The sequence below is a fragment of the Lissotriton vulgaris genome, unplaced genomic scaffold (assembly GCF_964263255.1).
Source record: "Lissotriton vulgaris unplaced genomic scaffold, aLisVul1.2 SCAFFOLD_1849, whole genome shotgun sequence".
Taxonomy (NCBI): Eukaryota; Metazoa; Chordata; class Amphibia; order Caudata; family Salamandridae; genus Lissotriton; species Lissotriton vulgaris.
The window spans coordinates 24,185-38,538 of NW_028253537.1; the positions used below are offsets into that span (position 1 = coordinate 24,185).

The 14,354-nt window shown below is 50.0% G+C and overlaps 1 protein-coding gene across 1 annotated transcript in view; it reads right to left on the minus strand.

Moving 5' to 3' along the window:
* Positions 1–6,301: 6,301 nt before the first annotated feature.
* The window catches only part of LOC147660933 (nucleobindin-2-like), a 203,590-nt gene continuing 195,537 nt past the window's right edge, over positions 6,302–14,354 (minus strand). Inside the window, exon 7 of the mRNA XM_086951417.1 lies at positions 6,302–6,728. Within this exon, the coding sequence (XP_086807543.1) occupies positions 6,609–6,728 (120 nt within the window). The 3' untranslated portion in view covers positions 6,302–6,608. The remainder of the gene's footprint in view (positions 6,729–14,354) is intronic.

Genomic DNA, 14,354 nt, shown 5'->3' on the forward strand with positions numbered 1-14,354 from the left:
AGAGGGAAACTCCTTCTTACACATAATGCACCTTAGCGCGTGCAACACATTGTTTGATTCTTTAACAAAATCTGTGGCATGGTTCACTAATTCACAATTCACATAGGTCCTGAGGATAGCCAGTTTTCAACATGAGGCCTGGCTGAAACATGTAGACCACTCACTGAATGCAGGAGTACCCTAAATACTACACCACCTACATCCAACACCTTGCTTTTACTACTGCCAGATGCCCAAACATTAAAATAAATCTTTGGGTATATGGGACCACTGGACAGTTTTTAAACATTTCACTTCTCACATCACCAACACTGCACACTCAGTAACACACCTGCTCCACTGTAACACAGGCGTAGAAGCACACCCGGGACACACTCGGTGTCATCGGGTGAGTCCGATGATGAAGCATGCCACCAACTAGGTTGGTGGGTGAGGGCTTTATAAAATGGAAATACACTTTTCCTTAAACATACATCATCAATCATACACCCTTATGACTCCCATCCATCACATCTAGACAGACTAGTTCATTTTGATGAAATATTCTCTCAGGGGATCAGGACTATTCCTTTATACCTTTCTCTCTTTTTTGATATATAATAATTATATTTTTGTTCTGTGGTCAATTTATTGATTAAAGGTTACTCTTACTACTTTCTATATTGGTGTGGGATTTTTGTTGTGATTTCACTTTATTACCGTTTAACTGCTACATAAATACTTTACACATTGCCTCGAAGTTAAGCCTGACTGTTTTAGTGGCAAGCTACCAGAGGGTTAAGCATAGGTTTAGTGACTTGCTGTGGCTCACCCCAATTAGGATGGTGGGTGTTGCTTGAGAAGGGTTTCTACTCCCCTCAACCAATAAGCCAATTTCTCATACCACTTAACAGGGTGTGTAGTTTTCTGTGAAATACTGACCCACAGTTCTGTGTAACAGGGGCTTGGCTACCTAATATACGTTGGGTCTGTGGAAAGATTGGTCTTTCTAAGGAGAGTTGCGGTCATGTTAGAAGGTGTCTGTAATAGGCGCTTCTCCACCGAAAAGATCTTTGGTGTATGGAGAGAGTGAGCTCTCAGTTGAGAGCTATGCACAGAAAAAAAGACTGAAGTAGGTGCTTGACAACCTAATGGGACTTCAGTGCTTTGAGGGAAAGGGCACTGAATAAAGAGTTTTGCTCATAGTTACTGCTGTATGTAATCGGTGTTAGAGAGTTTTATAGGGCGGCAGTGTCTAGAAGAGTGGCCTGTCCTAAGTGTTTTCTGAAGGGTGTATGAATCAGGAGTATGGGTAACGGATAGATCTTGGACGTCTGAAAAATACAGAGCCTTCCGAGATGAGCTGTGCACAAAAATGGTACTTTGGTGCTTAGTAGGAGTAGACTCTGAGTGAAGAGCTCAGGCAAAAGGGTGTACATGGAATCAGTTAGACCACCTCTGTTTTAAAATGTAAGGACAGTGTATGCTCTTTGCATTTTGCATAGGTTGAAGGCTGGGTGTAATTGGTGATTGGCCATGAAATAGTGTTTTTGTATCTGGGAGGTAGTGAACCATCGGTACAAATGTGTACATTGGGAACACACAGGAGTCTATGCCTTAAGAGGCACTGCAGCAGTGCTTAATTTGTGCCGGTGGTTTCCGGTGCTCAGCACCATCACTTAATTCACATGGGACTATACATTTTTCTCCTCACTACTGCGAGCTCAGCATTATCCAGTGCCAGAGGCTGCATGTGCCCCAGTATTGGCACTTTCCCGGGTTATTAATTCTCCCCAGTGCCAGTTGCTGCGTGTGTCCCAGTACTGGCTCTGTGTCGGCCGGCGGTTACCAGAAGCAGGTGGAAGATTCCAGCCAGAGCTGGCCTGGTACCTGTGCCGGCTGCCTGATTGCACCAAAAGGCCTGGCTGTATGTCAGCTCCAGCGCCTGGCCCCGTTGTGCATACCAGGTGTGCCACTTACCCTTCCAGCACCTCCAGCCTAGCACCAGACCCCACGCTGGCCAGCTGCCCGTCCTGTACCAGACACTACTTCTGCCCTGCACAGGGCCCAGTTCTACCTGCCTGATGAGATGTGAGACACTTCTTATTCCCCCTCAGCCCTCCACTGCGCTGTGTAAAGTCATGATTTCTCCCACGTGCCTGCTAAGAGATTCCAGATTCTCAAACTGTGTCAAACTACAGGCTACTGCAGTCTTGTCGCTACAGTCAGTGGTCATGTTTGGCATTCAGTCATAGTGAACTTGTTGGGCAACGGACAATCATCCCGTTTTTCACAAGTGTGCATTCCTATCAGCAGGGCACAAGTCCTATAAAAAGAAGTGGGGGATGACCAAGTTAGGCAGTATGCACGTGACATCATTACACGTGCCATTACAGCACATGACGTCAGGACGAGTGACATTCCAAGTTGCATCACAGGAAGTGACATCAAATACTAAGATCTTGCACATATGTTTATCAGGTGTATCATAAGTACATGCAAGTGTTTTATGATATTTGACAAATGAGACTGGGTGTCGGGGTTGTGCCAAAAAAGTGGTGCAATCCTGATGCAAAATCGAGGCCTCAACTAATAAAATATTTTTTAAACCCTGCCATAAAGAAATTAGCAACAAGGAAAAGCATGATAGTAGATCTGTTCTGCTTAATTGGTTGCAAAGTCTGCATTTTAAAATATTTTATGGGGTTAAGGCATTTGCTGCAGAGGTGCCCAGTAAATCTCAAGGAATAATAATAATGGAGAGAGAACTCTGGAGGTTTACTCATTTGTTGGAGAGATCTGGGTTTGGTGTAGTTCCAAATATAAATCAAAGTAGTAAGAAGATTAAGTTGTCTCCTGCAAAACATAATCCCCCAATGTTCTTGGCCGGGAGGGGGACAGGGTGTTTGGGGATTGTTGAATCTCTATTTTGTTGCTACCCTCTTCGGGTTTATTATTCAAGATATCGCAACGCACACGGTGTGCATCTTATACAATGTTGTGAGCATAAATGCACCACTTAATTATGCAATAGTACTCGGATATGTGTGTTATAACAAAAGCCAACTGAAAATGCAATAAATATATATATATTTTTAAGTTGTCTCCTGCAAAGCACATCATGTAACATGCAGCTCAGAGATTTTTATTTTATCTAGATAGGTAAGTGAATTACTGCTTTGAACACAGAGATCCTTTTGTTACTTGCAGTTCATAATTTGTAATCCTTCTAGTAGACAACAGTGAGCTAGGAAGGGCATTTGACTCCTACACCTTGCAACCCTGACTGTCTCAAGTAACGCATCTTGAACACTGATTTGCACACTTTCTCGCAGTTCGCAGATGTCTCCGGCTCCCAGATTCGGAACATCATATCTTCTATCAAATCGGGCTCTGCTCTAGACCCATGTCCCCTGAAAGTTTTGCTCCCGATCATTGAAGTGGTTCTCCCGGCTATGACTGCAATCTGTAATGCTATGTTTTAGTACAGGCGTTTATCCAGAGGTTCAAAAAAAGACCCTTACAAAACCTCTTCTCAAAAAAACAAACCTCGATAAGGAAGAACTAAAAAGTTATCGTCCAATCGCTAGTCTCCCAGTCTTGGCGAAAATAGATGAAAAAGCTATGAATCTTCAACTATCAACCTTCATCGAGGAACATAAGCTACTGGATGAATCTCAGTTCGGCTTTCGCAATACCACGGAATGGAGACGGCCTTGGTTAAAGCGGCGGACGACATAAGATCCATCCGTAATGTTGGAGGAACAGCAGTCCTGATACTGCTTGACCTATTGGCGGCCTTCGACACGGTCGGCCATGCTACCTTGGTCGACCGTGTCGAAAGCATGGGTATCCAACATAACGCCAAGAAACTCATTGCATCTTTTCTGGCGGACAGGTCCCAGGTGGTCACTATTGGATCCTTTCAATCACCCTCCTTGTCACTGCCATGTGGAGTTACTCAAGGCTCATCTCTCAGTCCGACACTATTTAACATTTATGTGTCGGACCTTGCCAAAGTCATTCGTGCACATGGGATGAGCCTTACATCCTACGCAGATGACACCCAGCTGGTCCTCGCCGTCAGGAATGATGGGCACAAAATAGCCAATAATTTTAATCAGGGCATGCTGGCAATAGGGAATTGGATGGCCTCCAATTGCCTGAAACTAAATTCCGACAAATCGGAAGTGGTCATTTTCGGAAACTTGACCCCGGAATGGTCCTCCCTCTGGTGGCCGCTATCACTGGGCCATCCCCCGGCTCCGGTCAGCAAGGTGAGGAATCTGGGAGTCATGTTTGACAATCGCCTTACTTTCCTTCCTCACGCAAACCAGATCTCCTCTTCGGCCTTCCACAAACTACGGCTCATCAAAAAAATCCTGCCATTTCTTCCCGAGAAAGCTGGAAAAACCCTGGTAAGCTCCTTGGTATGGTCTACATTAGATTACTGTAATGCTCTGTTTCTAAGTGCCCAAGAAAGAGTGCTACACAAAATGCAAATCATTCAAAATGCGGCCGCCAGGCTCCTTGGAAGAATCCCCAAACATCAATCTGCGTCAGAAACTATTAGAAAGTTGCACTGGCTTCCTGTAAGAAATAGAATCAAGTTCAAGTCCCTCTGCATAGTGTATAAGGCTCTACACAATGTCGGACCTGCATTTTTTTACTCAAAATCTCACCCCTTACAGTCCCTCCAGAACACTACGCTCCTCCAGTTCACACGAATTGGTGGTACCCCGTACCAAATCTGTCTCATGGGGAGACAGAAGATTCCTTGTAGCCGCACCTAAACTCTGGAACACCTTGCCACACTCGATTAAAACAAGTACCTACTCTGGTCTTTTCGCAAGCAACTCAAGGCCTGGCTTTTTAATCAGTAAACTCTAGCTCTCCTTGTTGGTTAAACACTGCAGAGATTCTTTAGCGCCGAGATGCCCAAGGGCCTTCGTTCGTGCTCTATAAATGATTTTAATAAATAAATAAATTTCACAATTTATTTTAAACGGATAATGCGTATGTTATGCAAAGTGCTCTAACATTCTGCATAGGGATGAGCAGCACTAAAAAATAAATTTAAGTACTGCTATTTATATTCGTATTTGTGTAAATATCGGGACAGACCAACCCATCAGACATTCTTACAGTGCATGTATTATATGCAGGAACTGAACAAAGTAAAAAGAATGCATCTCTTAAGTACTTGTGAAGAGATAACAAGCACTGTGCTTTTGTTTCTCCTCTCTTGCATTTGAATTGAAGGGTGAGATGCCAGGCCGCCTCCGATCTGATACTAGATCAAAAGGAGGCCTGATGGCTATTTAACGTCTGCCTTTATCTGTGGCACACATGGCGGTGGAAAGGAAAGGCCCCTTGCAGCCTGCATGTTGGTGCTGGGAATGGAAAGCAGACAACGTACAGGTGCTGCTGAATGTGTCCCGGTGACTTACATCGGGACAAGTTCAAGATATTTCTGTGGGGCCAACCTTCTTGGCAGGGGGCACGGCATCCACCCTGTGAAAATAGTGGGTGGACGCCGCGGACCAGCATGTACCCAGACTCGTGCCCTGCCTATCAGGCTTCTCTCGCAGAAGTTAACAAATCAGCATTCCGGGCGGTCACCTGCGTCTGGAGATAGAATACAATTGCACACAAAACAGTATTACTAGCACATGCGAGCTGAGTGAAAATTGTGTGTGCTTAAACATTGCACCTTTTAGCTCTTAAATGGAGGGGAAAGCACATGACATGTAAAAATTCCATGGCAGCGCAAATGCCGTTTTTGAGCACTGGGACTTAATCTTTTACAAATTAACCACTGCACCGCAGTACAATGTTATTTTATATACCATGCATGGTAATGTTACTTATAAGTTACATGATTCTGCAATATTTAGAACTTATTTCCATATTTGAAAGACTGATGTTTTCTACAGAAATTGGACAAGAGTAGGTGCGATGATGTCATCAGTGATGCCAATGATGTAATTTGAGATGTCTTCTATGAGGTCACTGAATGTGTCATGAGTGATGTAATACGTAAGGACACGCAGTGCACAGTGGGGTGCAAATCATAGTTCGATCCAATAACTGGTGAATTTCAGCGTTTTTCAATTAATATTGTTCTTTTTCACTGACATGTTCTCATAAATATAACATCACTTTTACCTTTTCTTTTTTGCAGTTAGGTTGTAGGGATTTACTTTTTAACTGAAAGTTTGATCTTACTACTATACATAACTAGAACATTAATTTAACCTTTGTTTTTTCCAATATATATACACACACACACACACCCACCCGCACCCACCCACCCGCACCCACACCCACACCCACACCCACCCGCACCCACACACACACCTCCAGACTAAACAGAAAATTAAAAACAAATTGAAAAATGTTGCTGTATGTGTGTATGTATAACAAATCTATACATATGAGACTGGTAGGTGTCAGTAGAATTATAGTTACACCAACACATGCATACCATCATTTTTCAGCATTATTTTTAATTTCATATTCACACTGGCATGCTATCCTTACTATAACCGTATATTTACAACTACTCACTTGTCTATAGTTATATGATCAATGCTTAGTAAAACCCCCAACAAAAATGCTCTATAACGTTAGTATAGAAGAATAAATCTTCCCTTACCATGTAACCTAAAGAATGTCTTGGGGTCAAAATCATTTGGATCAAGCCCATCTGCTTCTTCCCAAACCTCTTTAAGTTGATCCTTGCTTCCCTTTAAAAGTAATGAAAATCACTGCAACTTAGCATCAGAACAACTCTTTAACACAGCACATTACATTTTGCAGCACCTCAGCAAACAATATTCAAGGACTCTGCCTGTTTCACATTTCACCAATACGAACTTTTCAAGCAGCTACAATTTGAATATTGGTACTTGGGAGTTCCAAACAAAAAAGTGAAACAACAAGTTCCAGAATACAAAGTGCTGCTGGGTAAAAAACACTGGTTGCTTTACACTGGTTGCTTTGGCAGCTATACATATAATAAAAAAATGGAAACATATTTAATAGCTCTTCGAATGGCAATTGCATTCTTCACACCTGTAATGAATGCACAAAATGGAGAAGCTCGGACTTCTCTATATTACAGGAACCCCTCCCAAACCTTTCAGAAAAACACTTGGGGTTTTATTAGAAGTCAGGTGGTACGTGGGGCAGGGTGGTGGTGGTGGTCTCTCGAGTGCCCGAATAAGATTAGACCTGTCGGATCGCCATTGCCCTGCCGCAGCCACCAGGGTATCGCCATTCTCTGGTGGTGGTGCGGCAGTGTAGAGGAAGTAATATGCTTGGCGGGACTGCCGTGGTCCCGCCAAGCATATTGCAAGTTTCCTCTTTGCCACGTTTTCATGGCGGTTCCTTCTCCCCTGGTGCCTCACACCATGTAGATGCACACAGGGGACACAAAATGTGCCCCCACTGTGTGCTTGCACAGCAGTTCCTGCACGGCATGGACTTAACAGCCCATGCAGTGCATGAACTGTTTTTGGCATTCCCATTGCGGTGCCCATTTTTAGAGGCATTGCTGTGGCAACGCCATAAAAAGCCAGCCAGACAGGAGGAAAATCCTAATCTGGCGGGTGGCCCGACCACGGCTTTGGCGGTACGTAGGAAAGGCGGACCCAGCACAGCAAACTCATAATCAGGCCCTATGCGTCACCCTCCCAAATCCCTCCTGATCCATCTTAACAACACAGCAAACACAACGTCCTACTCGTGTGCCTGTTTCTATTATGGAGACTTTTTTTCCACAAAATAATCTTTGATTACCTTGTGTTACATCCCCTCAAAATCCTGCTGTTATCCAAGCATGGACAAAGTGGGCCAAAATAATCCCATAGCGTAAGTGATGATAGCAAACGTATGAAAGCCTGCATATGCATGGTTTGTTTTGTTGCATCCATTGCATCTTTTAGCAAATTATTAAAGGACTCTGACATTTGCTACCAAGTAAGGTTAAAGATTTCTCTATTCAAACAATACTTAAATTAATGTACCTCTGGATATAGCTACTTCTCCTCAGAGATAAACGCCATCTAAGACGCTCATCCTGATATTGCATAGCCCATTGTTTGGGCTCTTTCTGTTCAGCATATTTTCTTAGTAACATTTTTTTGCTACTTTCCATCTTAGAGTTCACTCTTCTCCTGACCTCCATTCCCTTACACCACACCACTTGGTCTTTGTTCTCATTAAGCATATCTTGCATATATAGTTATTGTTTCTTGTAAAGAGTTGTAATATCAAGAAGTGAAGGAGCTCCATAATGGCATCTATCTTGTCATCCTTTTGATCCCCTGCCAGCATATTCTACAATTTCACACTCAGCGGAAAGCTAGCTTTATCTTTCATGGTCCTTAAAGACAATTCCAAGCAGCACATATAGTCTTTAGTGGAGGGAGAGGTTGGAAGGCACACCACACCGAGCCAATGAGGGTCTGAAGGTGCTTTCTTTCTATCACAAGATGGCATTAAATAAAGAGGGCATTAAAAAATAAAGGTTTTGCTAAAAACCCAAATGAAGCCTGTTTCTGCTTCACGGACACAAGAGAAACTGAAAGAAGATAAAAAAATGAATTCTGACAGAAACAAAACTGCTGAGAAATGTTCTGAAAAATATTTACTTTGTTCCAAAGTCTAACTCTGCCAGTACAAGGTACTAGGAGATTGCAAAACTCTGGATGTCTTTAAAGCAAAAAGAACAATTGATGGACAGAATGCAGAACAAGGTCATACATTCACCCCAGTACAGAGATCTGTACTGAGAGGTCTTGACCCTGCGCCCAATGGGCAACGTCCAGCCCGAACTGCCAGGCCAGGTCCTCAGTGGACTGGACACAAGAATCCTAGGACCGGTTTCGGGCTTTTAGCCCTCATCAGCCAGGATAGCTTGACTTCAGTGGCATGGAGAGCACGGGACCCAAGTCTGGGCATACCCTTCCCACTCGGGGTGACAAATGCAAAAAAAAACTGACTTGGCAGTTTGGTCTGGACTGTTCCCATGAGGCACAGGGTCAAGACTGATTTGCATATGGCTGGGTCTAAACTGGGGTGGCATGGTGAGAAAAAGAACAATGGATTTAACCCAGATCTCTCGACTGGGGGTGAATATATGATTTATTCAGCATTCCGTCTATCATTTGTTTGCGTAGTCTTAAAGGCACAGACAGCCTTTTTCTCTTTCTTTAATACTTTTAAGCATATCATGCTTTATTTGTCCCTTAATTGATCATTACCTCCTCGTAAGTCTTCCTCGCCACATGATTTACATAGTGAGCTTTAGCTCCACAACAGAACCCTCCAAAGCAAAAAGAAACCACCTCCCACCCCCTCCCAACATGGCCGACCAGTCCCACCTGACCTCTATAAGAGGCGGGCCGGCCCAACCAATCAGCCTGTTTTTTTTGTTCTGCACGACTCTCTCCAGAGCACGGTACAGGTAAGATGGGCCGGCGTGAGCTGGCCCTTGGGTTTAGGGTGGAGGACCTGCTCTAGCGGTCTCAAGTGCCTTAGGCCTGTAAATCCCCCCCCCTCTTCCTTCCCCCGGTCCTGTGGGGCCGGTTAGGTACTGCTATAGCATGCCAGTGGTTTACAGGGGGGGGGGGCGGCAGGGGATATGGGGTGTTGGGACATCCCGGTGTATCCCCAGGTCGTTACTGATGGGCCCTGGCCACTCTGTGGGCTTTTTGGGTCCTACGCAGCTGATACCCTTTGGGTGTATGCACATATGTGTGTGCACGGCCTGCTAACTAACACAACTGTTGAATGTGTCCTGATACTACCATTCGGGCTGTCTTGTGTGTTGCAAAGGGGATTGGATTCGAGCTGCTCCCCTGTCTGCCTGCAGTAGGTTCGTCACGATGTATTCTTGCTGCGGTTAGGGGATGAATTGTGGGTCGTGGCAGTTTCCGCCTCTCCCAACGGTGTTTTTGTACGTGTTTTGATTTTTTCATTTACGTACTTATTTTCCAGCGCCCCGGCGGGGCGGGCGACTTCAAGGTACGCGCAGCGTGTGCTACCCGGCCTTGAGGGAGTCGCTGAGCGCTCCCTCGCAGAGCTCGGCCCGTTTCGGTCGCTCGAGCTGCTGGTTTCCATGACCCACTTGTCACTGAATTGTGAAGTTTGGCCTCGAAATACAGTATGGGTGTCTTCACTTCTTTTAAATTTCAGGCAACACGGCTGGCCTACCTTGCCTGGCGGCGGGTCCTCGGGGGCTCCGCTGTCCGGGTCCGGTTGCTCTCTCCAGGGCTGCGGGGCGGCTACTGTGCGCCGCCGCCTCCATGCGTGTCTTCTGGCCCTACGGGCCGCGATTGCGGAGCTGTAGTTAACTCCGGACGCCCCCCGCCCCCCGGGGGCGGGGTTTGGTTACCTCCAGGTGTTTTGCTTCGGCATAGATTCCTGGGGTCTCACGAGGTCTTGGAGGCAGCTGTAGGGCTGTGTCCGCTGCGTGCAACCCAGGAGCTGTGGCTCAATGGTACGGCTTGTGCCGTTGGTAGGAACTGCCCTCACAGGCCAGGGTTCGAATCCGGCCAGTGCTGGGGAAATATCCCAAAGTGGGAACTTTTGCAATACTGTGATGTGGCGCATTTTTTCTTTCTGTGCTGCATCACTGGCGCGATGTGCTTGTTTCACTACTGTCATGTGCCGGATTGTGTAGCTCATGAAGTAGAGCAGGGACCCTGATGCAGAGGTCTAGCCCGGATCCCAGCCTCGGCGGGTCTTGGGCCCCGAAAATTCCACGGACCTGAGTTTTCTCGCCTTGGCGCCTCTTCCAATCAGGGTGTCCCACTCTGCAACTCGGGGCACTTGCTTGCTTTATTTCCACAAGGGCCCCCACAACGATTCCTGCCTTTGCTGTGGCCCTGTATGACCGGGCTGTTGACATGCAACACGAAGTGAAGGGGTAGTGGTTATCCCTTCTTCGTGCAGCCGTGGGGCCTGTGAGGTTGCCTCATGTACAGAGTGCCGGTGCTATCTGGCGCGCTCTGAGGGGGCGCGGTGCGACATGGGGACAGCCCCCTTTGTCCATGTTTCTTTTTTTCTGGCGCCCTGGGGGACACGGTCACGAGTGTTCCACTCGTGTTGTCCCGTTCAGAGGTCAGACCCTGGTGCAACGGGGTTCGTTTCCCCACCTCGACGGGTCGTGGACTCGTTGTCCCAGGGTTCAGTTATTGCCTCTGGGCATGGCACCCCTCCTTGGGCCTCAGGGGCCGGGTGGGGTCTTTCGGCTTGTGACTCAGTGGTTTGATGCGTCTACTGCTGGGGCTAGTGTTGGCCTCGTGGTCGCAGGTTCACATACCGCCGGGCCCGCTCGGCCTTTTCGGCCATCAGTGGTCAGTGAGATTCTTTCCATTGAGTTGAGTTACAACTAACATCTGTTATTCAGCGCCACGATCCCCGTAGGGGTGAATGGGCGCCCTACTAGTTCAGGTGTTTTGTTATGACACAGCGGCTTTCGAGCTTACGCCTTGGGTTGTGCGCGATTTTCGCAGCATGTTGCGCTTCTGTGTCGGCCGGCTTGGCCCCTGCGCAGTTCAGGTGAGGACGTCCCGCCCTGGCATGAGTGGGGTCCTTCGGCGGGTCCGGGCCCGAGTTTCGGCGGTGACCGGTCTCGTGCTGGTCGGCCGCTCCCTGTCTCATCCTTGGAGACTGACTTTCGGCCCTCTCACTCCAGGGGGTCCCCTGGGGGGGAGGGGGGGCGGTGGCCTCCGTTGCATACCGTACTGGGACGGGGCTGTCCCGGTTCTCGGGCTCTTCGGGCTTGCGGTCCAATCTTGCGGATTTTCCGCAAGGGAAATGTTTAGATCCCCGGCACCGGAGGCAGGTTAGCCCTGCACCATTTGCCTCTGGACTATAGCTTGCTTGTTCTTCCCGTAGGCTCCCAGTGCAGGTATGCCTTCGGGTAGCTGAGCGCTTTGCATTCACGGGAAATCCATTTGGGGCCCACCGTCTCGGCGGGTTGGGGTCCCCACTCCTTCCGTTGTCCCTCCTGTAGGTGTTTCTGGGTCCATGGACTGTGGGGCCGGCCTGCGTGTGAGGGTCCCCGCTCTCGGTTGCGGGTGCTTCCATTGAGCTTGCCTTCGGGCCCGTGCGGGGGGGGGTGCTGTGCTCCTGGCCCGCCTGGTGGATCTTATTCGCCGGGTGTGGGTCTTGGGGTTCCCTGTCTGGCCGTGCGCTTCCTCACGGCCTCGTCCCCCCCCCCCCCCATGGGTATGTGGCTTCACAGCTGGCGGTGTCTCTCAGCCGTCGGCTTCCGGGCCTATGTACGGTGGTCCCTTCGGTCCTCGTCTCGGGCTGGTCCTCCTTAGGGGGGACGTGTGCCTGGTCCCGGTACTTCCCTCTGGTTCTTTCAGGGGGGGGGGCGTCCTTTGGCGCCGGGTCGTTTGGAGGTCGTTGGGTTCTCCGGCGGCCGCTCAGCACCTCGTGCTTCGGGGGGTGCTGGATGTCTTCCTGGCGGCCGCCTTTTTTTACTGTGCTCGCTTCAGCAGCACTTTTACTGATCTTGGTTGAGGTGACTGGCTTGGCCCCTGCACGGTTTCGTGTGGCATTCCCGTGGCCGGTGCCTAGGTCCCCGGGTCTTGGTCGGGTTGGACGCCCTGGTGGGGGTGTCACCGGTCCTGGCCCTTCGGGCTGTCTCCCCCCGGTGTCCGACGGAGTCGGGTCTGGCCTTCGTTGCGTGGTCTCGCCCTGCCCCGGTGGTGTTTCGACGCCTAGGGCCTCGGCTCGGTCTGCCTCCGAGGTCTCTGTGCACGAAGGGGGGCTCGGCCCTCCGGCTGTCTTTCGCATGGCCTTTCGGTCTGCTGGGCGCATCTCCCCCGTGCCCTCTGAGATCGCGGTTCCCCGGCAGGAGGCGCTTGGGCAGGGCCGGGGTGCTCAGGGGCGCTCGGCTCGGCGGCGCCTGGCCTTGTTTTGGAACGTTGCAGTGGTGTGGTGCCTGGCACCCGCGCGTGGTTGCCACGCAGGTCGTGGTGCGTTCCTGTTTTTGGTCCCCGGCAGGGTCCGCCGCCCCGGGTTCCTTCTCCTTTGGCCGAGCTGGCGATTCGTGCCTCCTGGCCGATCCCGGATCTTCCCGTACGGTGGTTGGGTCCCCCGCTCTCGGCGTCGGCGTTGAGCCGGCTCTTGTCGGCTGGCCTGCCTCCTTGTGCAGGCCTGGTTCTGGAGCGGAGGACGCTGCTTGCTCGGGCTTTGCTGCTGGGTTCCCGCAGGTATTCCAGTGCTCGCTTCGGCGGCACGTAGACGCACGACTCCTGCGCTAGGAGGACGCGCAGATTCGTGGAGCTTTCCATGTTAGTAGTGAAGTGTGACCCAGGACGGCGGTCCCGGTGGCTGAGATTGGTCCTGGACCGGGGTTCAGTTCCCCGCCTCGGTGGGTCTTAGGCCTACATCCTTCCATGGACTCGAGAATTCTCATTCCGGTGCCTTCTCGTCTCAGATGGTCACGCTCTGCATCTCTGGGCAGATGCTTGCTTAGCCTCCACTAGGGCCCCTTGCGGCGGGTTGCCTGACTCTCACCTGGTGTCCTGCTGGGGTTATCTCGCTGGGGTATCCCAGGTCGGGTTCCCAAGGCACGCTCCTTGTTGCCTTTGGGTGATACGTGCGCTATGCACATCGCAATACACTTGCATGCTCCCTCTCTCGTTGACGAGCTCTTCGGGGTCCGCCCTTTTGGGCCCCGGCCCTCGGTGGCTCTGCGGTTCCTCGCCTGTCAGGTGGTTTTCCCTGGTGGCGAGGGTGTCTGCTGGGCGGAAGGGCGTGCGGGGGTCCTTCCTCCGCTCCCGGCCCTTCTTGCGGGTTTTGCCGGACGAGGTTGTTCCTCCGGCATGTCCCCCGTGTCCTTCCCGGGGTCCCTTCCCTGGGGCCTCGGGCTCGGGTGGTATCTTTGCTGCTGTTTCCGGCCTACGTGGCCGCTCCCTTGTCCGGGCTGGTTGTTCGGCGTGCTGTTGTGGCCTCTCTTGGCCGCACGTTTTTTCCTTTCCCGGTGGGATGACCTGTGTTATGCCTTCTGGACCCGTTTCGGTCGGTCCACTTGCCCTCGTTCCTCCTGGGTTCGCGGGCTTACACAGGCGGGCATCCTTCCCTACGCTCCGCTGGGTTCGGTGGACCCGGCGGGGGCCCAGGGTCGGTCTGCGAGGTGTGGCTCTGTTCCCTGGGCCCCCTTAGGGGGTGTCTCCTCTGTGGAGTATTGGTCTGACTTCGGCGTGGTCGTCACCCGCCTGGTTCATGGGTCTCTAGCAGTCCCAGGGGGACTTCGCTGGGGCCGTTCTGAGTGCTGGAGCTGCGACTCCTGGTTGGCCTCCTTTTTCTGGAGGCCTTGATTTCAGGTTTCCTGTGAGTCCCTGTTT